The 26489-nt window shown below is 40.4% G+C and overlaps 1 protein-coding gene across 2 annotated transcripts in view; it reads left to right on the forward strand.

Annotated features, from left to right (window-relative positions):
* LOC115187367 (deleted in malignant brain tumors 1 protein) overlaps positions 1-26489 on the forward strand; it is a 124390-nt gene continuing 97901 nt past the window's right edge. For both annotated transcript variants that reach the window (XM_029746436.1, XM_029746435.1), the window contains exons 1-3: positions 1-273; positions 25888-25917; positions 26147-26455. In XM_029746436.1, coding sequence (XP_029602296.1) covers positions 183-273; positions 25888-25917; positions 26147-26455 — 430 coding nt within the window. In that variant the 5' untranslated portion in view covers positions 1-182. The remainder of the gene's footprint in view (positions 274-25887; positions 25918-26146; positions 26456-26489) is intronic.

Genomic DNA, 26489 nt, shown 5'->3' on the forward strand with positions numbered 1-26489 from the left:
CACACACTATGTGTAATGTTGCTGCTCAGTCAGCAGTTTCCTGTGAAGTTTTTCCTAATGTCAGTGTTTCCTGTAGGTCGGTGGGTGTAACTGATCTTATCTGCTTAAAAGTTTGTTACATCTAAGAAGTAAGGAAGTAATGAGATAGAAGTCATATAGCCTGGCAGTATTTTCCACTCTTCATGACAGTAGACTTGTTTCGCTCTGTGGAGCCCCAGTTAGAGACAGACATGATACCTGCTGTGATAATTTTGATCCTGTTCTGGAGCACAGGTAGGAAGCTGTTATACTGATATACACTTGTGACAGTTACTGAGATATGTTTTAGCATTGTAAGATATATTATAATTTGCAGGGCTAGCAAAGAACATGAATCTGGAAGCAAAGAGTAAAAATATGTCTCAAAGCAGGAAAATTGTGTGATCACCTGTAAATTAATATACAGTGCATTCCGAAAGTATTCAGACCCCTTGAACTTTTCCACATTTGATTACATTATTTATTTTTCTCATCAATCTACACACAGTACCCCATAACGACAAAGCAAAAACATGTTTTTAGAAATACCTTATTCACATAAGTATTCAGACCCTTTGCAATGAGACTCGAAATTGAGCTCGGGTTCATCCTGTTTCCATTGATCATCCGAGAGATGTTTCTACAACTTGATTGGAGTCCACTTGTGGTAAATTCAATTGATTGGACATGTTTTGGAAATGCACACACATGTCTGTATAAAGGTGGGTAAAGTCAAAGTAACAAGGAGTGGTATGCAGTGGTGTAAAGTGCTTAAGTAAAAATACTTGAAAGTACTACTTAAGTAGTTTTTTTGGGTGTCTGTACTTCAGTTTTTATTTTTGACAACTTTTCACTCACTACATTCATAAAGAAAATAATGTACTTTTTACTCCATACATTTTCCCTGACACCCAAAAGTACTAGTTACATTTTGAATGTTTAGCAGGACAAGAAAATTGTCTAATTCACACTTATCAAGATAACATTCCTGGTCATCCCTACTGCCTCTGATCTTGCAGACTGACTAAACACATGCTTTTTTTGGTAAATGATCTCTGAGTGTTGGAGTGTGCCATTGGTTATCTGTAAATAAAATATAAAATGTGGCCATCTGCTTTGCTTAATATGAGGCATTTACAATGATTTGTACTTGTACTTTTACTTCTGATACTTAACTATATTTAAAACCAAATAATTTTAGACGTCTAATCATGTAGTGTTTTACTAGGTGACTTTTACATTTACTCATGTTGTGTTTTACTAGGTGACTTTCACTTTTACTAGTCATTTTCTTTACTTTTACTCAGGACAGGGTACTTTCCCCCACTGGTGGTATGGTGTTGATATCATGTGTATCTATAGAGAAACGGAGCATGAGTGGTAGTTCTCATATTTCACTTATCACACTATCAACGTGTCCCTTTACTGTGGTAAATGTGATCAATGGAATATTATCCACTTTCACTGCAACATACAGAAACTAAAGCAACTATGTAAGAGATGTTGTAGACAGAACACATCGGAGTAGGATTCTATTACATCAACACGACTCATCCCGACTCTACACAGACCGGTGCTGCAGAACCAATCAGAGCTGCAGTAGACCTACATGCAAATAGACTATTGTCATGTATGGATGTGTTCCATTTGCTTTGAACTGGATTGTGTTTACAGCTGTGGTCCTGAGTACATCCACTTATTACGAGATCAAAGAGAGAGCTGCATGTGTGCACATTTTGTTCATATCCTTTACTAGTTGGTGAGTTATTAGCCCAGTTATACATCATTTGTAGTCAGCAATAGGGGAGTGATTACTTCCTACAAACCAGGTACATTTCTAGACTCTTTGAAAATCCAGTCAGGTAAAAAGATTTTTGTCTTAAAGGGGCAGTGTTGTATTTTGGGACACACTTGCATAAGCTTGCATCAAACACAACAGCATTTTCAGTCACCAGCTTACCTGAAGGAGAAGTATATAAACAGGTTAATGTCAAGCCCTGCATGTTTTTTTCAAAAGTCTCATGGAATGTAGGCCTATATTAAACACCACACATTGGCTGCTACTGTAGGCTGAATGATAGAACAGCTGTTTCCATGTTAAAATGTTATGGGAAGCATTTTCTCTGTTGTTTTTGATGGTAGGTCACTCTGGTAGATCTACATTATGATCAAATAGCCATAGTAGCCTACTTGTCCACTGTTAACTGTAACTTAAAGGGGGTACAGACTCAGTGTTCACAGTAAACGCACACTGGAAGTTGCACAGAATTTTCACAATGTTCAAGTTTGAGCTCAGCAGACCTGAAATCTGCTCAGTGCCGTAAAAAGTTTAATTAAGGAAACATTGGTGATGGTGTCATGCATCTGACTGTTGTATATTCAGTGTGTCAATGATTGATTGTATCTGTCCCTATGGCTATGAAACTAGAATGCTATTTGGCCCTAAACATTGAGTACACAATGGCAGAATTCCTGACTACTGTGACTGACCCAAACTTAAAGAAAGCTTTGACTATGTAAAGACAAAGAGCATAGCCTTGCTATTGAGAAAGGTCGCCGTAGGCAGACCTGGCTCTCAAGAGAAGACAGGTTATGTGCACACTGCCCACAAAATGAGGTGGAAACTGAGCTGCACTTCCTAACCTCCTGCCCAATGTACAACCATATTAGAGACACGTTTCCCTCAGATTCCACAGATCCACAAAGAATTTAAAGACAAACCCAATTATGATAAACACCCATATCTATTGGATGAAATACCACAGTACCATCACAGCAGCAAGATGTGTGACCTTTTGCCACAAGAAAAGGGCAACCAGTGATGAACAAACACCACTGTAAATACATCCCATATTTAGGTTTATTTTGTTTCCCTTTTGTATCTTAATATGACATTTGAAATGTCTTTATTCTTTTGGAACTTTTGGAAGTGTAATGTTTACTTTTAATGTTATTGTTTATTTCACTTTGTTTATTATTTACTTCACTTGCTTTGGCAATGTTAACATATGTTTCCCATGCCAATAAAGCCCTTCAGTTGAACTGAATTGAATTGAGAGAGAACGAGAGAGAGGAGCAAAGAGGGGTGGGGAGGACAGAGGAGATAGTAGTGGAGAGGTAGAGATAAGGGGAGGAAAGGGAGGTTCAACAGAGATAGGGCTGACAGACTAACATGCAGTCAACTGAATATCTTTTCATTACAGACTTCTCATGAAAGGTCATGTTGATGTTCATTTCTCATCCACCCCCACCCCCCCTCTCAATTCAATTCAAAGGGGCTTTATTGGCATGGGAAACATATGTTAACATTGCCAAAGCAAGTGAAATAAACAAACAGTTAACATTAAACAGTTTCAAAAGATTCAGTCCGGACCTGTACAGGCCGTTGGTCAATACACTGTAAATTAACTATAAAATAGTCTATAAATCAATACAAGTAGCTCACAGACTAATTCAACTACTTACACTTACTTACACAACCAGTCAGATGGCTCCACTAGGGCCCTCTCAACCAGCCGGCTCCACTAGGGCCCTCTCAGCCAGCCGGCTCCACTAGGGCCCTCTCAGCCAGCTGGCTCCACTAGGGCCCTCTCAGTCAGCTGGCTCCACTAGGGCCCTCTCAGTCAGCTGGTGTCTGTAGGAGAGTGTGAGCTGTGAGTACAAAAAGTAAAAGTACAAATGTCAAGGGAAATGAACTAAAGTGATAAATCTAGTCCTAGGTTTTATTTACTGTGGTGTTTGTTCTCCACTGGTTACCCTGTTCTCATCACAACAGGTCACACAGATAGGGGAGCTTGTCAATATTATATTTGTTTTCAAATTGTTTTTGTGCCCTTGTAATCTGATGGAAATATGAGAAATACATTTGCAACACACACACAGTAAAACTCTGTCCCTCATGTGGTGTGTAGACCGGAATCAATTTGTGTTCAATGGGGCTCATCATAAAACACTGTATAAAACACAATTTGTCCTTCCAATTTGTTCAGTTCAAAGCAATACACATCAATAGTGATGAAAACCTTGTTTCATTTATATTTGTTCAAGATAAACATGATTTATTCCACCAATGTCTTGATTATGATCAATTTTTCATTACAAAATTGACATAAAACAAAATGAATAGCGCTTTACTGATGAATGTGATCTAACAGAGATAATTAGCAAATATTAACCATGTATGCTGTCTATATTGCTTGTAATTGATATAAGTCAACATCTAACATTTAAGTATTAATCATTTTTACGTACATTGTTGTGGCTGTATTGTTTTAAAAACCCAATAATTTTGTGTGTTCATCAGACCTGTGAACATTGGGTGAATAACAGAAATATGAACACAGGACTATGGAACAGAGAAACTGCGGATATCCTGTGGTGAGGTCTTGTGGAGAAATGTCACGACCTTTCTCAATGCTCATTATCTCTACACTGTTTCTAAAAAGAACCACAACCATTTGTCTTGCTCGTCTCTCACAGCTTAGCTCAGTCTACTAAATAACAGGATATGTTACAGTAAATAACAGGATATGGAGAAACAGCATTTGGCTGTGAGTCCAGAACCATGAGTCAGTCATGTAGACAAAGGGGAAGTGTTCTAGCAGGGGGAGCAGGTCTCATCAGTACATCATGTGACTTTAGTTAAATACATAGATACACTGGATAAACATTATAACAGACTTTAATTAAATACATAGATACACTGGATAAACATTATAACATACTAATTAAATACATAGATACAATGGATAAACATTAATACAGACTTTAATTAAATACATAGATACACTGGATAAACATTATAACAGACTTTAGTTAAATACATAGATTCACTGGATAAACATTATAACAGACTTTAATTAAATACATAGATACACTGGATAAACATTATTACAGACTAATTAAATACATAGATACACTGGATACACATTATAACAGACTAATTAAATACATAGATACACTGGATAAACATTGTAACAGACTAATTAAATACATAGATACACTGGATAAACATTATAACAGACTTTAGTTAAATACATAGATACACTGGATAAACATTATAACAGACTAATTAAATACATAGATACACTGGATACACATTATAACAGACTTTAGTTAAATACATAGCTACACTGGATAAACATTATAACAGACTAATTAAATACATAGATACACTGGATAAACATTATAACAGACTAATTAAATACATAGATACACTGGATAAACATTATAACAGACTTTAGTTAAATACATAGATAAACTGGATAAACATTATAACAGACTAATTAAATACATAGATACACTAGATAAACATTATTACAGACTAATTAAATACATAGATACACTGGATAAACATTATTACAGACTAATTAAATACATAGATACACTGGATAAACATTATAACAGACTAATTAAATACATAGATACACTGGATAAACATTATAACAGACTTTAGTTAAATACATAGATACACTGGATAAACATTATTACAGACTAATTAAATACATAGATACACTGGATAAACATTATAACAGACTAATTAAATATATAGATACACTGGATTAACATTATAACAGACTTTAATTAAATACATAGATACACTGGATAAACATTATAACAGGCTAATTAAATATATAGATACACTGGATAAACATTAAAACAGACTAATTAAATATATAGATACACTGGATACGCATTATAACAGACTTTAGTTAAATACATAGATACACTGGATAAACATTTTAACAGACTAATTAAATACATAGATACACTGGATAACATTATAACAGACTTTAGTTAAATACATAGATACACTGGATAAACATTATAACAGACTAATTAAATACATAGATACACTGGATAAACATTATAACAGACTTTAATTAAATACATAGATACACTGGATAAACATTATAACAGACTAATTAAATACATAGATACACTGGATAAACATTATAACAGACTTTAGTTAAATACATAGATACACTGGATAAACATTATAACAGACTAATTAAATGCATAGATACACTGGATAAACATTATAACAGACTTTAATTAAATATATAGATACACTGGATAAACATTATAACAGACTTTAGTTAAATACATAGATACACTGGATAAACATTATAACAGACTTTAGTTAAATATATAGATACACTGGATAAACATTATAACAGACTTTAATTAAATACATAGATACACTGGATAAACATTATAACAGACTTTAATAAAATACATAGATACATTGTTAGAGACTTTAATTAAATACATTGGTACACTAGATAAACATTGTTACAACAGTTTTGCCACCATACTACACAACAGGGACAACTGTGATGAAGACAATGACAACAACAAGCTGGTCTACACCAACAAGCTTCTAGAAAAAAACATCTGGATCATTATGAAAAAGTTAATGTCACCACCATGGATGTTTAAGTTATATATTCTACTAAGTGTTAATGTCTCCACCATGGATGTTTAAGTTATATATTCTACCAAGTGTTAATGTCTCCATCATGGATCTTTAAGTTATATAGTCTACCAAGTGTTAATGTCTCCACCATGGATGTTTAAGTTATATAGTCTACCAAGTGTTAATGTCACCACCATGGATGTTTAAGTTATATAGTCTACCAAGTGTTAATGTCACCACCATGGATGTTTAAGTTATATAGTCTACCAAGTGTTAATGTCTCCACCATGGATGTTTAAGTTATATAGTCTACCAAGTGTTAATGTCTCCACCATGGATGTTTAAGTTATATATTCTACCAAGTGTTAATGTCACCACAATGGATGTTTAAGTTATATATTCTACCAAGTGTTAATGTCTCCACCATGGATGTTTAAGTTATATAGTCTACCAAGTGTTAATGTCTCCACCATGGATGTTTAAGTTATATAGTCTACCAAGTGTTAATGTCACCACCATGGATGTTTAAGTTATATAGTCTACCAAGTGTTAATGTCTCCACCATGGATGTTTAAGTTATATAGTCTACCAAGTGTTAACCTCTTATGACTAGGGGGCAGTATTTTCACGGCTGGATAAAAAACGTACCCGATTTAATCTGATTATTAGTCCTGCCCAGAAACTAGAATATGCATATAATTATTAGCTTTGGATAGAAAACACTCCAAAGTTTCTAAAACTGTTTGAATGGTGTCTGTGAGTATAACAGAACTCCTATGGCAGGCAAAAACCTGAGAAGGTTCTGTTCAGGAAGTACCCTGTCTGAACATTTCTTGCCCTTGTTGATTCTCTCTATCTATTACAAGGGATCTCTGCTGTTACGTGACACTTCCCACGTCTCCAATGGGCTCTCAGAGCCCGGGAAAAACAGGAATGACGTAATTCAAAGCCCTGGCTGAAACACACGAGCGCTTTTGCTGAGTGGTCTATCAGTGGAGAAAGGCTTAGGCGCTTGACCTGCCCCGCCCCCGTCTTTCGGTTTTTCCCTCAGTTTACAGACATGCAGATTCCCGGTCGGAATATTATCGCTTTTCTATGAGATAAATTGCATAAAAATTGATTTTAAACAGCAGTTGACATGCTTCGAAGTACGGTAATGGAAGATTTAGAATTTTTTTGTCACTTTCTGCGCCATGCGGCGACCGTGATTTACCAGTCTGATAGTGTCTAGAACGCACGAACAAAACGTCTTTGATGGAACATAACGATGGATTATTTGGGACCAAACCAACATTTGTTATTGAAGTAGATGCCCTGGGAGTGCATTCTGACGAAGAACAGGAAAGGTAAGCCCATTTTTCTTATAGGAAATGTGATTTTGGTGAAGGCTAAACTGGGTGGGTGTCTAAATAGCTAGCCCGTGATGGCTGGGCTATGTACTTAGAATATTGCAAAATGTGCTTCATCCGAAAAGCTATTTTAAAATCGGACATATCGAGTGCATAGAGGACTTCTGTATCTATAATTCTTAAAATAACTGTTATGCTTTTTGTGAACGTTTATCGTGAGTAATTTAGTAAATTCACCGGAAGTGTTCGGTGGGAATGCTAGTTCTGAACGTCACATGCTAATGTAAAAAGCTGTTTTTTTATATAAATATGAACTTGATTGAACAGACATGCATGTATTGTATAACATAATGTCCTAGGTGTGTCATCTGATGAAGATAATCAAAGGTTAGTGCTGCATTTAGCGGTGGTTTTGTTTTTTGTGACATTATATGCTAGCTTGAAAAATGGGTGTCTGATTATTTCTGGCTGGGTACTCTGCTGACAAAATCTAATGTTTTGCTTTCGCTGTAAAGCCTTTTTGAAATCGGACAGTGTGGTTAGACTTACATCTAGATGTTCCGCTAGCGGAACGTCTGCTCCAATATCCAATGATGGGCGGGGCGCGAAATACAAACTCCTCTAAAATCCGAAAACTTCCACTTTTCAAACATATGACTATTTTACAGCTATTTAAAGACAAGACTCTCGTTAATCTAACCACACTGTCCGATTTCAAAAAGGCTTTACAACGAAAGCAAAACATTAGATTATGTCAGGAGAGTGCCCAGCCAGAAATAATCAGACACCCATTTTTCAAGCTAGCATATAATGTCACAAAAACCCAAACCACAGCTAAATGCAGCACTAACCTTTTATGATCTTCATCAGATGACACACCTAGGACATTATGTTATACAATACATGCATGTCTGTTCAATCAAGTTCATATTTATATCAAAAACCAGCTTTTTACATTAGCATGTGACGTTCAGAAAAAGCATACCCCCCGCAAACTTCTGGGGAATTTAATAACGATTTATTAAATTACTCACGATAAACGTTCACAAAAAGCATAACATTTATTTTAAGAATTATAGATACATTACTCCTCTATGCACTCGATATGTCCGATTTTAAAATAGCTTTTCGGATGAAGCACATTTTGCAATATTCTAAGTACATAGCCCAGCCATCACGGGCTAGCTATTTAGACACCCACCCAGTTTAGCCTTCACCAAAATCACATTTCCTATAAGAAAAATGGTCTTACCTTTCCTGTTCTTCGTCAGAATGCACTCCCAGGACTCCTACTTCAATAACAAATGTAGGTTTGGTCCCAAATAATCCATCGTTATATCCAAACAGCGGCGTTTTGTTCGTGCGTTCTAGACACTATCAGAATGGTAAATCACGGTCGTGCGCATGGCGCAGAACGTGAATTTTTTTTTCTAAATATTCCATTACCGTACTTCGAAGCATGTCAACCGCTGTTTAAAATCCATTTTTATGCCATTATTCTCGTAAAAAAGCGATAATATTCCGACCGGGAATCTGCAATTAGCTAAACAGCCGAAGGAAAATACTGCACGGGGTCGAATCGCGCACGCGCCTAATCCCATTGTCCTCTGATGGGACACTTGGGAAAGGGGATTCTGTGTTTCAGCCTGAGGCTGCCTCGTCATCGTTCAGGTTTTTCCCGGGTTCTGAGAGCCTATTGGAGCCCTAGGAATTGTCACGTTACAGCTAAGATCCTGACTCTTCAATAAACAGAAGCAAGAACAACAACACCTTGTCAGACAGGGTACTTCCTGCATGAAACCTTCTAAGGTTTTTGCCTGCCATAGGAGTTATGTTATACTCACAGACACCATTCAAACAGTTTTAGAAACTTTAGGGTGTTTTCTATCCAAACCTGAACAATAATATGCATATTCTAGCTTCTGAGTTGGTGTAGGAGGCAGTTAAAAATGGGCACATATTTTTTTCCAAAATTCTCAATACTGCCCCCTAGCCCGTAGAGGTTAATATAAGGCATTTTAAATGATTTATACTTGTACTTTTACTTTTGATACTTTACTATATTCAAAACCTTTAGATGTTCCATTACTTTTAGATCTTTAACTTCACTAGGTTAGGGGGCAGAATTTGAAATTTTGGATGAAAAGCGTGCCCAAAGTAAACTGCCTGCTACTCAGGCCCAGAAGCTAGGATGTGCATATAATTGGTAGATTCGGATAGAAAACACTCTAACTTTTCCGAAACTGTTAAAATAATGTCTGTGATTATAACAGAACTGATATGGCAGGCAAAAACCTGAGGAAAATCCATCCAGGAAGTACTATTATTTCCATTGAAAGCTTATCCACCATACAAAGACTTAGGACCCAGTTCACAATCCCTATGGCTTCCACTACATGTGGCCAGTCTTTAGGCATTGTTTCAGGCATTTGCTCTGAAAAATGAGGGAGATACAGCAGTTTCAAGGACAGTGGAAATTTCCAGACATTAGTCCAGCGCACGATTGGGAGTGTGCCTTTCTTGTTTCACCTTTTCTATTGACGAAGCTTTTGTTCGGTTGAAATATTATTGATTAGTTATGACAAAAACAACCTGAGGATTGATTTTAAACATCATTTGACATGTTTCTATAAACTTTTATTGTACTATTTAGATTTTTCGTCAGTCTGTTGTGACTGAGCTTTATTTTTGGACATAAAGAGGGACATTATCGAACAAAACAAATATTTATTGTGTAACATGGAGTCTTCGGAGTGCAACCATACGAAGATCATCAAAGGTAAGTGATACATTTTATCACTATTTCTGACTTTTGTTAGTCTTCTTCTTGGCAGCTAACTGTTTGTAATGATTTGTCCGCTGGGCGCTGTTCTCAGATAATCGCATGGTTTGCTTTCGCCGTAAAGACTTTTGAAATCTGACACAGCGGTTGGATTAGCAAGAAGTTTATCTTTAAGCCGATGTATAACACTTGTATGTTATATGAATTTTTATAATGAGTATTTCTGTTTTTGAATTTGGTGCTCTGCAATTTCACTGAATGATGGCCAGGTGGGACGCTAGCAACACCCCCTAGAGAGGTTTTTAACCATGTAGTGTTTTACTAGGTGACTTTCACTTTTACTTGAGTCATTTTCTTTACTTTTACTCAGGACAGGGTACTTTTCCCCCCACTGGTGGTATGGTGTTGATATCATGTGTATCTATAGAGAAAGAGAGCATGAGTGGTAGTTCTCAGCATTCATTTAGACTCAAAGTGAACTTGACTCAGGTTGGTGACCACTGTTCTAGAGTTTTCCCTGTTAACACCATCAACGTGTCCCTTTACTGTGGTAAATGTGATCAATGGACTATTAGCCACTTTCACTGCAACATACAGAAACTAAAGCAACTATGTAAGAGATGTTGTAGACAGAACACATCGGAGTAGGATTCTATTACATCAACACGACTCATCCCGACTCTACACAGACCGGTGCTGCATAACCAATCAGAGCTGCAGTAGACCTACATGCAAATAGACCATTGTCATGTATGGATGTGTTCCATTTACTTTGAACTGGATTGTGTTTACAGCTGTGGTCCTGAGTACATCCACTTATTACGAGATCAAAGAAAGAGCTGCATGTGAGCACATTTTGTTCATATCCTTTGCTAGTTAGTGAGTTATTAGCCCAGTTATAGATCATTTGTAGTCAGCAATAGGGGAGTGATTACTTCCTACAAACCAGGTACATTTCTAGACTCTTTGAAAATCCAGTCAGGTAAAAAGCTTTTATTTGTCTTAAAGGGACAGTGTTGTACTTTGGGACACACTTTCATAAGCTTACATCAAACACAACAGCATTTTCAGTCACCTCCTTGTCTGAAGGATAAGTGGATAAACAGGTTAACCTGTTACATCTAGACGTTCCGCTAGCGGAACCCCGTTCCGCCAGCGGGACACCTAGCCAACAGCCAATGGGATCGCATTGCACAAAATCCAAAAACCGCTAAAATACCACAATTCAATTTTCTCAAACAATCAACTATTTTACACTATTATAAAGATAAGACTCTCGTTAATCTAACCACATCGTCCGATTTCAAAAAGGCTTTACAGCGAAAGCAAAACATTAGATTATGTCAGGAGAGTACATAGACAAAAATAATCACACAGCCATTTTCCAAGTAGGGAAATATGTCACAGAAACCGAAAACACAGCTAAATTATGCACTAACCTTTGACGATCTTCATCAGATGACACTCCTAGGATATTATGTTATACAATACATGTATGTTTTGTTCAATCAAGTTCATATTTATATCCAAAAACAGCTTTTTACATTGGCGCGTGATGTTCAGAAAATGTATTTCCCACCACAAACTTCCTGTGAATTTACAAAAATACTCTTCATAAACATTAACAAAATACATAATTATTTTAAGAATTATAGATACACAACTCCTTTATGCAATCGCTATGTCAGATTTTAAAATAGCTTTTCGGCGAAAGCACATTTTGCAATATTCTGAGTACATAGCTCAGCCATCACGGCTAGCCATTTTGACACCCGCCAAATTCGGGGCACACTAAACTCAGAATTAGTATTAAAAAAAATTGTATTACCTTTGCTGATCTTCGTCAGAATGCACTCCCAGGACTGCTACTTCCACAAGAAATGTTGTTTTTGTTCCAAATAATCCATAGTTATGTCCAAATACCTCAGTTTTGTTTGTGCATTCAGGTCACTATCCAAAGGGTAATGCGCGAGCGCATTTCGAGACACAAAAAGTAAAAATGTTCCATTACCGTACTTAGAAGCATGTCAAACGCTGTTTATAATCAATTTTTATGGTATTTTTCTCGTAAAGTACCGATAATATTCCAACCGGACAATAGTGTATTCATTCAAAGAGGAAAAGAAAAAACAGCGTTCTCACGTGAAAGGGCATATCCAATCTCTTAGTCACCAGGCAGTCCACTGACAAACTGAGCTCCTATTATCTGCCCAGAGACAGGAGACGGCTCAATCCACGTTCTGAAGGCTTTAGACAGCCAATGGAAGCCTTAGCAAGTGCAAAGTAACTCATAAGTATTTGTAGTTTCTCTAGGGATTAAAAAGTAGAACTACAGTTCTGACAGGCCACTTCCTGCTTGGAATTTTCTCAGGTTTTTGCCTACCATATGAGTTCTGTTATACTCACAGACACCAATCAAAAGTTTTAGAAACTTCAGAGTGTTTTCTATCCAAATCTACTAATAATATGCATATTCTCGTTTCTGGGTAAGAGTAGCAACCAGTTTAAAATTGGGTACGTTTTTTCATCCGGCCATGAAAATACTGCCCCCTATACCACAACAGGTTAATGTCAAGCCCTGCTTTTATTTTTCAAAAGTCTCATGGAATGTAGGCCTACGTTGAACACCAAACATTGGCTGCTACTGTAGGCTGAATGATAGAACAGCTATTTCCATGTTAAAATGTTATGGGATGTATTTTCTCCATTGTTTTTGATGGTAGGCCACTCTGGTAGGCCTACATTATCATTTACATTTACATTTACGTCCTTTAGCAGACGCTCTTATCCAGAGCGACTTACAAATTGGTGCATTCCCCTTAATATATCCAGTGGAACAACCACTTTACAACAGTACATCTATATCTTTTTTGGGGGGAGGGTAGGGGGGTTAGAAGGATTACTTAATCCTATGCCAGGTATTCCTTAAAGAGGTGGGGTTTCAGGTGTCTCCGGAAGGTGGTGTTTGACTCCGCTGTCCTGGTGGATCAAATAGCCACAGTAGCCTACCTACCATGTAAAAGGGGTTATTTGTCATTGTAGTATGGTCAGGGCGTGGCAGGGGGTGGTTATTTTGTGTGTTTTGGTGTTTTTGGTTTAGGTTCTATGTTTTCTATTTCTATGTTGGTTTTTTTGGTAGGACCTCCAAATAGAGGAAGCTGGTTGTCGTTGTCTCTAATTGGAGGCCATATTTAGTTGATGTTTGTTTCACTTGTGTTTTGTGGGTGGTTATTTTCTGTATAGCCTGGGAGCCTTATGGAACTGTTTTTGTTGTTTGTTTATTTTGTTTATTTGTTTTCTTTAAATAAATTAAGAAGATGAGCACTTTACCCGCTGCGCTTTGGTCTGTCCATTACGACGATTATGACAGGCCACTGTTAACTGTAACTTAAAGGGGGTACAGCCTCTGTGTTCACAGTAAATGCACACTTGAAGTTGCACAGAATTTTCACAACATTCAAGTTTGAGCTCAGCAGACCTGAAATCTCCTCAGTGCCGGAAAAAGTTAGAGGAACATTGGTGATGGTGTCATGCAACTGACTGTTGTATATTCAGTGTGTCAATGATTAATTGGATCTGTCCCTATGGAAATGAATGAGAGTATTTTTTATGTACACTGCTCAAAAAAAATAAAGGGAACACTTAAACAACACAATGTAACTCTAAGTCAATCACACTTCTGTGAAATCAAACTGTCCACTTAGGAAGCAACACTGTGTCGTTTCTTTGGGTCACCATTAAACTGAAGACATGTTTATCAAAATAACTCCCTGTAATTATTATCACGCGATTAAACTGATTAATCGTTTAACTATAATTAACTAGGAGATCGGGGCACCAAGGAAAATATTCAGATTACAAAGTTATAATTTTCCTAATATAACTTTCCTATATTATAATATTATATTATAGTATAGGCCGATTATCTTCTGGTTTAAATGGTGTATTTTACCTCGCGTCCAGTCTCATTCCAAATGTCGTAAATTGTTGTATCTGCACGAACCCAGCCTTTACTAAGAGTCATCCATACATCAATTGTCTTAAAATCATTTATTTACTAAACTAAGTAATTCACAGAAAGCATACAAACAGTAATTATCGTCACAAAGAATTGGTAGAGTAATGTGCCCTAGTGGGCTAAACAGGCATGGCAGCCTGTTAAACAAAGGGTTATAAAAGGTCAGCTGAGGAGGCACACAGGGTTCATTAATATTAACAATTGATATGCTAATCCTTTGCACATGAACGCTCACTCATTCGGGAACAATTGCAATCAATATATATTTACGCTCAGTGTGTCGTCGGGATCCTTGTTGGAGAGTCGTTCTGTTGGAGAGTTCTCTCTCTCTCTCTCTCTCTCTCTCTCTCTCTCTCTCTCTCTCTTTCTCTCGGTTAGAATGGATCTTTCAAAGCGACATTCATTAACGTCGTCATAGAATGGATGTTTTGTCGGTCTTCGCGTTCAATGATATAATTTCTAGCTGCAGACTATTAATTAATATCAAAGACTTGTTCTTATTCTGTCGGTATCGATAGTCTAAAAGTTAACCACGTGGTGTAGTTCACTTTCAGTAGAGGAATTGGATGGTCAAACCTATTGGCCAACTCGTAATGGAGTGGAGACCTGGTCTGAAGAAAGTAAATCAGGGTGGGGTTTTATAGTGAACATAGAACAGGCTTGTCACATGACGCCTGGTCCTGTCTGTGTCCCTGGGGGTGTGCCGATGACTGATTTAATCTTTGAACAGAAATACATTCTATCACATTAACATCAGTACACAGCATCTCAATGTATTACAAAATAGCTTTATCCTTATTAATACATTCTATACAACCATTTGGATGCAAGTCCCATAGCTGAGGCTATTATATAAACAGTTTTATGGTAATATGGCTATATTGTCTCTTCTGAGTATCACAAAATTGTACCAAGCGGACCAGTTCGTAGCTGGATTCTTCACCAATCTTCCATACCTTCTCCAGAACATAAATGTCGTTCGGTTCCCCAATTCTGTGAGTTGGAAGAATTTCCTGTGTCTCTCTATGGGCCATGTGGCAAGAGATTCTCCTCTGGAATTTTACCACCCCTTCACACAGGGCCTGGGTGGGGGGAGGTAGGTTGGGGGATGGTGCAAGGGGGAGGGGGTCAACTGTCCTCCCTGTACTCAAAGAGGGCAACGTCATGACAACTGATTGACAATAAATTTCACATGCTGTTGTGCAAATGGAATAGACAACAGGTGGAAATTATAGGCAATTAGCAAGACACCCCCAAAAAAGGAGTGGTTCTGCACGTGGTGACCACAGACCACTTCTCAGTTCCTATGCTTCCTGGCAGATGTTTTGGTCACTTTTGAATGCTGCCGGTGCTTTCACACTAGTGGTATCATGAGACGGAGTCTACAACCCACACAAGTGGCTCTGGTAGTGCAGCTCATCCAGGATGGCACATCAATGCGAGCTGTGGCAAGAAGGTTTGCTGTGTCTGTCAGCGTAGTGTCCAGAGCATGGAGGCGCTCCCAGGCGACAGGCCAGTACATCAGGAGACGTGGAGGAGGCGGTAGGAGGGCAACATCCCAGCAGCAGGACCGCTACCTCCGCCTTTGTGCAAGGAGGAGCAGGAGGAGCACTGCCAGAGCCCTGCAAAATTACCTCCAGCAAGCCACAAATGTGCATGTGTCTGCTCAAATGGTCAGAAACAGACTCCATGAGGGTGGTATGAGGGCCCGACGTCCACAGGTGGGGGTTGTGCTTACAGCCCAACACCGTTCAGGACGTTTGGCATTTGCCAGAGAACACCAAGATTGGCAAATTCGGCACTGGCGCCCTGTGCTCTTCACAGATGAAAGCAGGTTCACACTGAGCACATGTGACAGACGTGACAGAGTCTGGAGACGCCGTGGAGAACGTTCTGCTGCCTGCAACATCCTCCAGCATGACCGGTTTGGTGGTGGGTCAGTCATGGTGTGGGGTGGCATTTCTTTGGGGGGCCGCACAGCCCTCCATGTGCTCGCCAGAGGTAGCCTGACTGCCATTAGGTACCGAGATGAGATCCTCAGACCCCTTGTGAGACCATATGCTGGTGCGGTTGGCCCTGGGTTCCTCCTATTGCAAGACAATGCTAGACCTCATGTGGCTGGAGTGTGTCAGCAGTTCCTGCAAGAGGAAGGCATTGATGCTATGGACTGGCCCGCCCGTTCCCCAGACCTGAATTCAATTGAGCACATCTGGGACATCATGTCTCGCTCCATCCACCAACGCCACGTTGCACCACAGACTGTCCAGGAGTTGGCGGATGCTTTAGTCCAGGTCTGGGAGGAGATCCCTCAGGAGACCATCCGCCACCTCATCAGGAGCATGCCCAGGCGTTGTAGGGAGGTCATACAGGCACGTGGAGGCCCCACACACTACTGAGCCTCATTTTGACTTGTTTTAAGGACATTACATCAAAGTTGGATCAGCCTGTAGTGTGGTTTTCCACTTTAATTTTGAGTGTGACTCCAAATCCAGACCTCCATGGGTTGATAAATTGGATTTCCATTGATTGTTTTTGTGTGATTTTGTTGTCAGCACATGTAAAGAAAAAAGTATTTAATAAGAGTATCTCATTCATTCAGATCTAGGATGTGTTATTTTAGTGTTCCCTTTATTTTTTTGAGCAGTGTATTTTAAATTGGTCTTATGTTAGATCAGGAGGGGGGAGTGTAAATGCTAGAGGTCTGTGACCTGAGTCAAGATCAACAGGCCTGATGCTACATGTCAGGAAGAGAGAGAGAGGACCGTATTAGAGACACATATTTCCTTCAGATTACACAGATCCAAAAAATAAATCGAAAACAAACCCGATTTTGATAAACTCCCATATGTACTGGGTGAAATACCACAGTACCATCACAGCAGCAAGATGTGTGATCTGTTGCCACAAGAAAAGGGCAACCAGTGAAGAACAAACACCATTGTAAATACAACCCATATTTGTTTATTTTCCCTTTTGTACTTTAACCATTTGCACATCGTTACAACACTGTATGTATACATAATATGACATTTGAAATGTCTTTATTCTTTTGGAACTTCTGTGAGTGTAATGTTTACTGTTAATTTTTATTGTTGATTTCACTTTTGTATATTAACTAGTTAACTTGCATTGGCAACGTTAACATATGTTTCCCATGCCAATAAAGCCGCTTGAAATGAATTGAATTGAGAACGAGCGAGAGGAGGGGGTGGGGAGAGAGAGGGAGATGTCAACAGAGATAGGGCTGACAGACTAACATACAGTCAACTCAATATCTTTTCATTACTGACTTCTCACCAGTGATGTCATCATAACCAGTAACCTTTTCCACTATTGGCTCAGCTCAGCTTGACCTTGACCGATGGAACTGAACGATTGAGAAAATCAAAACAGATGAAAGGAAATGTTTTAAATTATATATAATCTCATCTGCAGAGAGAGGTCCACATTTCCACATTGTGGCTTTTGTGGTGAGGTCTTGTTGAGAAATGTCACACCATTTCTCAGTGCTCAATGCCTCAACACTGTTTCTCAAAGGAACAACAACCATTTGTCCTGTTCATCTCTCACAGCTTAGTTCAGTCTACTGCTAAATAACAAGATATGGAGAAACAGCATTTGGCTGTAAGTCCAGAACCATGAGTCAGTCATGTAGACAAAGGGGAAGTGTTCTAGCAGAGGGAGCAGGTCTCATCAGTACATCATGTGACTTTAGTTAAATACATAGATACACTAGATAAACATAACAGAAATTTTGCCACCATAGACCAATTTTGCCATCTCAGCCAGCCTGCTCCACTCGGGTCCTCTCAGCCAGCCGGCTCCACTAGGGCCCTCTCAGCCAGCTTGCTGCACTAGGGCCCTCTCAGCCAGCCGGCTGCACTAGGGCCCTCTAAGCCAGCAGGCTTCACTAGGGCCCTTTCAGCCAGCCAGCTCCAAGGAGGCCACCTCAGCCAGCCGGCTCCACTAGGGACCTCTCAGCCAGCCGTCTCCACTAGGGCCCTCTCAGCCAGCTCTTTCTACTTGGGCCCTCTCATCCATCCGGCTCCACTAGGGCCCTCTGAGCCAGCCGGCTCCACTAGGGCCCTTTCAGCCAGCTGGCTCCACTAGGGCCCTCTCAGCCAGCTGGCTACACTAAGGCCCTCTCAGCCAGCTGGTGTGTGTAGGAGAGCGTGAGCTGTGTGAAAAAAAGTAGAAGTACAAATGTCAAGGGAAATGAACTTAAGTGATAAATCTAGTCCTAGGTTTTATTTACTGTGGTGTTTGTTCTCCACTGGTTACCCTGTTCTCATCACAACAGGTCACACAGTCTGCTGCCATGATTGCACACTGTGGTATTTCACCCAACAGATAGGGGAGCTTGTCAATATTATACTTGTTTTCAAATTATTTTGGGGTCCTTGTAATCTGAGGGAAATATGTGTATTTTATATCGGTGTACATTTGGCTGGAGGTTAGGAAGTGCAGCTCAGTTTCCACCTCATTTTGTTGCAGTGAGCACATAGCCTGTCTTCTCTCTGACTATGGTGACCTTTCTCAATAGCAAGGCTCTGCTCACTGAGTCTGTACATTGTCTGTATGTATGCCATCATTTGCTGTCTGTTTAGGGCCAAATAGCATTTAAGATCAAATTGAGAATTTGTAATGTTTTCCCAATAGCTAATATCATTTAATGTTTGTTTGGTTATAATTTGTTTGGGCCAGACTGTCTGAGTGCTGTCCTGAGGATTTGTTGGGTTAGTAGTGGTTTCTGAACTAAGCTTCAGGACCAGCTGGATGGAGGGACTTTTCTCTATGTTACCTTCTACCTATGTTCATCTCTTGGCATTTCAGTGGTGGTCTCTTGTTTTTATGTGGTTATAGACATTGATGGCTCATTTCTGGATATTAATTAGTGATGGGTATTAATTAGTGATGGCTATTAATTAGTCATGGCTATTAATTAGTGATGGGTATTTATTAGTGATGGATATTAATTAGTGATGGATATTAATTAGTGATGGTATTAATTAGTGATGGATATTAATTAGTGATGGATGTTAATTAGTGATGGATATTAATTAGTGATGGATATTAATTAGTGATGGGTATTAATTAATGATGGATATTAATTAGTGATGATATTAATTAGTGATGGGTATTAATTAGAGATGGATATTAATTAGTGATGGATATTAAGTAGTGATGGGTATTAATTAGTGATGGTATTAATTAGTGATGGATATTAATTAGTGATGGATATTTATTAGTGATGGATATTTATTAGTGATGGGTATCAATTAGTGATGGGTGTTAATTAGTGATGGATATTAATTAGTGATGGATATTAATTAGTGATGGGTATTAATTAGTGATGGATATTAATTAGTGATGGGTATTTATTAGAAATGGATATTAATTCGTGATGGCTATTAATTAGTGATGGATATTAATTAGTGATGGATATTAATTAGTGATGGATATTAATTAGTGATGGATATTGGTCTAATTCTGTCCTACATGCATTATTTGGGCCTGTTTCTCTGTACTCTAAGAATGTTTTAGCAGAATTTCAATTGGATGTTTGCCCCGTTTAAAAAAATCTTGATTGGTTAGTGGACCCCACACTTCACTCCCACAAGGGCAATTGGTTCAATTGTAGATTTTAATATTTTGTGCCAGGTTGAAATTGGTATGTCAATTTGAATTTGTCTTTTGATAGCTCAAAAAGTCCTTCTCGCTTTCTCTTTCAGTTGATTGACAGCCAAGCAGAAATGACCCGTATATCTTATTGTTAAGCCCAGATATGAAGAGACTTTAGCGTCCTCTGTCTTTCATCCTACTGTTAAATTTTCTTTTAAACCTTGGATTTTTTATTTCTTTTTTTAAATCATGTTTTTTATCTGAGAGAGATTTTTTACATGTATTTAACCCCTTATTTTTGGAACTAAACTATCTCCTTATATACTTCCATAAATGTGTTAAACTGGTACCAGGAGACCTTCAGACGGGTCTTGTAAAGCTTGTGGATGTCCTAGATCATAACAACCTGTACGTGTTCCTGAGAGACTCACCTTTCCATAGTGGGGTCATGTTAGTGTGTCCTAGATCATAACAACCTGTACGTGTTCCTGAGAGACTCACCTTTCCATAGTGGGGTCATGTTAGTGTGTCCTAGATCATAACAACCTGTACGTGTTCCTGAGAGACTCACCTTTCCATAGTGGGGTCATGTTAGTGTGTCCTAGATCATAACAACCTGTACGTGTTCCTGAGAGACTCACCTTTCCATAGTGGGGTCATGTTAGTGTGTCCTAGATCATAACAACCTGTACGTGTTCCTGAGAGACTCACCTTTCCATAGTGGGGTCATGTTAGTGTGTCCTAGATCATAACAACCTATACGTGTTCCTGAGAGACTCACCTTTCCATAGTGGGGTCATGTTAGTGTGTCCTAGGTCATAACAACCTGTACGTGTTCCTGAGAGACTCACCTTTCCATAGTGGGGTCATGTTAGTGTGTCCTAGATCATAACAACCTGTACGTGTTCCTGAGAGACTCACCTTTCCATAGTGGGGTCATGTTAGTGTGTCCTAGATCATAACAACCTGTACGTGTTCCTGAGAGACTCACCTTTCCATAGTGGGGTCATGTTAGTGTGTCCTAGATCATAACAACCTGTACGTGTTCCTGAGAGACTCACCTTTCCATAGTGGGGTCATGTTAGTGTGTCCTAGATCATAACAACCTGTACGTGTTCCTGAGAGACTCACCTTTCCATAGTGGGGTCATGTTAGTGTGTCCTAGATCATAACAACCTGTACGTGTTCCTGAGAGACTCACCTTTCCATAGTGGGGTCATGTTAGTGTGTTGTCCAAACGGTTCTGACACTACAGACAGAAGTTGGCAGATGGACTGTATGACTTCAGACGATGCTTATGGGGTCGTAGAGCAAAACGGAGAACATCATCGTGTTCCTGAGTCTCATCTTTCCACAGTTTGCATCAGGATAGATAATAATAAGGTATTTGAGGTAGATATGTACATGTAGGCAGGGTAAAGTGACTAGACATCAGGATAGATAATAAGGTATTTGAGGTAGATATGTACATGTAGGCAGGGTAAAGTGACTAGACATCAGGATAGATAATGAGGTATTTGAGGTAGATATGTACATGAAGGCAGGGTAAAGTGACTAGACATCAGGATAGATAATAATAACGTATTTGAGGTAGATATGAACATGAAGGCAGGGTAAAGTGACTAGACATCAGGATAGATAATAATAACGTATTTGAGGTAGATATGTACATGAAGAAAAGAGCAGGAAAAGCATATAATGAGTGTAAAATGTGTGTGACTGTGTGTGTTTAGTGTTTTGTAATTCATGAGTGTTTATATATTGTGTATGTGTAGTATTGTGAGTGGTTATATACTGTGTATGTGTAGTATTGTGAGTGGTTATGTAGTGTGTATGTGTAGTATTGTGAGGGGTTATGTAGTGTGTATGCCTAGTATTGTAAGTGTTTATATAGTGTGTGTGTGTGTGTGTGTGTAGTCTTGTGAGTGTTTATATAGTGTGTATGTGTAGTATTGTGAGTGTTTATATAGTGTGTATGTGTAGTATTGTGAGTGTTTATATAGTGTGTATGTGTAGTATTGTGAGTGTTTTATATAGTGTGTATGTGTAGTATTGTGAGTGTTTATATAGTGTGTATGTGTAGTATTGTGAGTGTTTATATAGTGTGTATGTGTAGTATTGTGAGTGTTTTATATAGTGTTTCATATAGTGGGTATGTGTAGTATTGTGAGTGTTTATATAGTGTGCATGTGTAGTATTGTGAGTGTTTGTAGTGTCAGTGCAGACAGTCCAGGTATCCATTAATGAACTATTAACTACTATTTTATTTCATTAATGAACTATATAACAGTCTTATGGCTCATCTGTGAAGTGGTAGGTCACACAGAACTGGACCACAGAGTGATGAACGCTTAAAAATTGTCTGTCCTCGGTTGCAACACTCACTAAACTCACTACCAAGTTCCAAACTGAAGAGAAGAGGAGAGGGAGAGAAGAGGGGGAGAAGAGCAGAGTGGGAGAAGAGGAGAGGAGAGGGGGAGGAGAAGAGTGGGGGAGAAGTGAAGGGCAGAAGAGAAGAGGAGAGGGGGAGAAGAAGAGAGAAGACAGGAGGAGAATAGAGGGGGAGGAGAGGAGAGGTTCAGAAGGGGAGAGGGGGAGAAGGGGAGATGAGGAGAAGGGATGGGGAGAAGAAGGGGGAGAGGAGATTAGAGGGAGGTGAAGAGATGTGAGAGGAAAGGAGAGGGGTGAGGAGTGGAGATTGGGGAGGAAAGGGGGAGAAGAAGAGAGGGGGAGAAGGGGAGAGGGGGGACAGGATAATATATGGGGAGGAGAGGAGAGAGGGGATGAGGAGAAGAGAGAGGGGTTGAAGAGGAGAAGAAAGGCAGAGGAGAGGGGGAGGGGAGGAGAAGATAGGAAAGAGGAGAGGGGAGAAGGGGAGGTGTGGAGAGGAGACGGGGGAGGAGAGGAGAGTGGGAGGAGAGGAGAGGGGTTAGGAGAGGGGGAAAAGGGGAGAAGAGGAGAGTGGGGATAAGAGGAGAGGGGGGACTGGAGAGGAGAGGGGGATGAGAGGAGTGGAGAAGAGGGGAGAGGGGAGAGGGGGAGGAGTGAGGCAGAGAGGGGGGAGGAGAGGAGAGGGGGGAGAAGTAGAGAAGAGCGTGTGAGAAGAGAAGAGGGGGGGGGGGAGAGGGGAGAAGAGGAGAGGTTCAGAAAGGGAGAGGGGGAGAAGGGGAGAAGGGGGAGAAAAGAGGTGGAGAAAAGGAAAGGAGAGGGGGAGAAGAGGAGAGATGGAAGGAGAGGGGAGAAGAGCATTGGAGAAAAGGAGAGGAGGATTTGGGAGTAGTCTAAAGGGAGAGAAGAGGAGAGGGGGAGAAGGGGAAAGGGGGAGTAGAAGAGAAAAGGAGAGGGGAAGGGGAGAAGAGGAGAGGGGAGAGGGGAGGGGAGAAGAGGAGAAGAGGAGAAGGGGAGAGGGGAGAGGGGGGACAGGAGAATATACGGGGAGGAGAGGAGAGAGAGGATGAGGAGAGGAGAAGAGAGAGGGGTTGAAGGGGAGAAGAAAGGCAGAGGAGAAGAGAGGAGAGGGGAGAAGGGGAGGAGTTGAGAGGAGACGGGGGAGGAGAGGAGAGGGGGAGGAGAGGAGAGGGGGTAGGAGAGGGGGAGGAGAGGAGAGGGGGAGGAGAGGAGAGGGGGTAGGAGATGGGGAAAAGGGGAGTAGAGGAGAGTGGGGATAAGAGGAGAGGGGAGAGGGGGAGGGGGAGGAGTGGGGGAGAAGTGGAGAAGAGAAGAGGGGAGAGGGGGAGGAGTGAGGCAGAGAGGGGGGAGGAGAGGAGAGGGGGAGAAGTAGAGAAGAGAGGGGGGAGAAGAGAAGAGGGGAGAAGAGAAGAGGAGAGGGTGAGAAGGGGAGATGGGAGAGGAGAGGATAGGAGAAGAGAAGAGGGGAGAAGAGAAGATGAGAGGGGGAGAAGAGGAAAGGGGGAGAAGAGGAGAGGGGAGGAGTAGAGAGGGGGAGAAGAGGAGAGAAGGGTGGAGAATAGAGGGGGAGACAATGAGAGGGGGAGAAGAGAAGAGGAGAGGGGGAGAAGAGGAGAAGAGGAGAAGAAAGGGGGAGAAGAGGAGAGGGGGAGAAGAGGAGAGAGGAGAGGAGAGGGGGGATAAGGAGAGGGGTAGAAGAGGAGAGGAGAGGGGGAGATGAAATGGGGGAGAAGAGGAGAAGAGAGGAGGAGAAGAGAAGAGGATAATTTCGGGAGAAAATGAGGAGAGGGGGGAGAAGAGGAGAGGGAGAGAAGAGGAGAGGGGGGAGAAGAGGAGATGAGATGGGGAGAAGAGAAGGAGAGGGGGAGATGAGAGAGTGGGAGAAGAGGAGAGGGGGAGGAGAGGGGAGAGTGGAGGGGGGAGGAGAGGAGAAGGAGAGAGGGTGAGAAGAGGAGAGGGGATAAGAAGGTAGAGAAGAGGGGATGAGACAGGAGGGGATAGGCGAGGAGAGGGAGTAGATGGGAAAGGAGATTGGAGAGGAGACGGGAGAAGAGGAGAAGAGAGGAGGAGAAGAGAGTGGGAGAGGGGGAGAAGAGGAGAGGTTGAGAAGAGAGGGGGAGAAGAGGAGGAGAAGAGGAGAAGAGAGGGGAGAAGAGGAGGAGAAGAGGAGCGGGAGAAATAGTAGAAGGGGGAGAGTTGAGAGGAGAGTTGGAAGGAGAGGGGGAGGAGAGTGGAGATGGGGAGAAGTGAAGAGAGGGGAGTGGAGAGGAGAGGGGAGAGGTGGAGAAAAGGAGAGGAGAGGAGGAGAAGAAAGGGGGAGAAGAGGAGAAGGGGAGAGGGGGAGGAGAGGAGAAGGGGAGAGTGTGTGAAGTGGAGAGGAGGAGAAGAGGAGAGGAGGTACTGCTTGTCTCCCACCGTTCCACTCAGAGGACTCTACCTTCTGTTATCAAGTGGGTTTTTCCACCATATTTAGTTCACCAGTCATTTCAGTGAAGGGAACAAGTGCACACTTTAGGAGAAAGGAGAGATAATTGGTGCAATTCTTCTTTCTAGTCTAAAGTCCTGCGTCTGTGACACCAGATTACCACTTAGTGGTCATAAGAGGAACTGTCCTGTCAGTGTGTTTTTACTGCTGGCTCAAAAAAACACATGACCTGCATACATGATATGATTCATGTGTGAGTACTAAAAGGATATGAATATAGTATATTATAGTATATTTATTATATATGTGGGTCTGATAAGTAAACACTCTTAATGTTTGCTGTTTTATGACTAAGAAGAACATTGGGCACTATGTAACCAAACACATGTGAAACATTTACATACATTTAGGTCATTTAGCAGACGCTCTTATCCAGAGCGACTTACAGTAGTGAACACATACATTTCATACATTTTTCTTTCCTATTCTTTTTCTTCTCCGTATTGGTCCCCCGTGGGAATTGAACCCACAACCCTAGCGTTGTAAACACCATGCTCTACCAACTGAGCTACAGGGAAGCCAAACCTCATGATAAGCCTGTCTTCCCCATCACATCATGAAAGGTCATGTTGATGTTCATTTAACCTCTGTCTCTCTCTTTCTCCTCTGTCTCTCTCTTCCTCTGACTCCTCCCTTTCTCCTTTGTTTCTCTCTATCTCTCTGTCTCTTTCTCTCTCTTTCTCCTCTGTCTCTCTCTTCCTCTGACTCCTCCCTTTCTCCTTTGTTTCTCTCTGTCTCTCTGTCTCTTTCTCTCTCTTTCTCCTCTGTCTCTCTCTTTCTCCTCAGATCTCCAGGCTCAAAGCGTCAGTCCACCAGGTAGGTAGAGTATAAATCTACAGTGATTATAGCAGTTCAATATTAGTCAACTTTATTATCCCACATGGAGAAATTCATGTGTCCATACAAACCATTCTAAACCCCAATAACAAGTAGTGTTTTATGGAACTACTAATACTTGTCAACCACAAAGCACTACTGCTGTTAGAATAACAGAATCAGTCATCATCTGTCCTCACCACTGTGTTTTCCTCTCTGCTGTTTACAGCTGAACACTCAGTCAGACTGGTGAATGGGACCACTTCCTGTTCTGGGACAGTGGAAGTCTTCTACAGAGGAGAGTGGTCAGGTCTATGTTCTAGTTGGTGGAGCATGATGGTGGCTAAGGTTGTGTGTAGAGAGCTGGACTGTGGGAATGTTGTAGCTGAATCTAGAGGACCACTGTTTGAACATAACACAAGAGGAGTCAGACTATCTAGTAGATGTAGTGGAAATGAGTATTTTATTAGACAGTGTGACAACAGAGGAGGACCTGGTTACTGTTTTGGTGAATATTATCATCATGTGATCTGTTCAGGTAAGAGACTGGTCATATTGAGAGATTTATTTAT

The sequence above is a fragment of the Salmo trutta genome, unplaced genomic scaffold (assembly GCF_901001165.1).
Source record: "Salmo trutta unplaced genomic scaffold, fSalTru1.1, whole genome shotgun sequence".
In the NCBI taxonomy this organism is placed as follows: Eukaryota; Metazoa; Chordata; class Actinopteri; order Salmoniformes; family Salmonidae; genus Salmo; species Salmo trutta.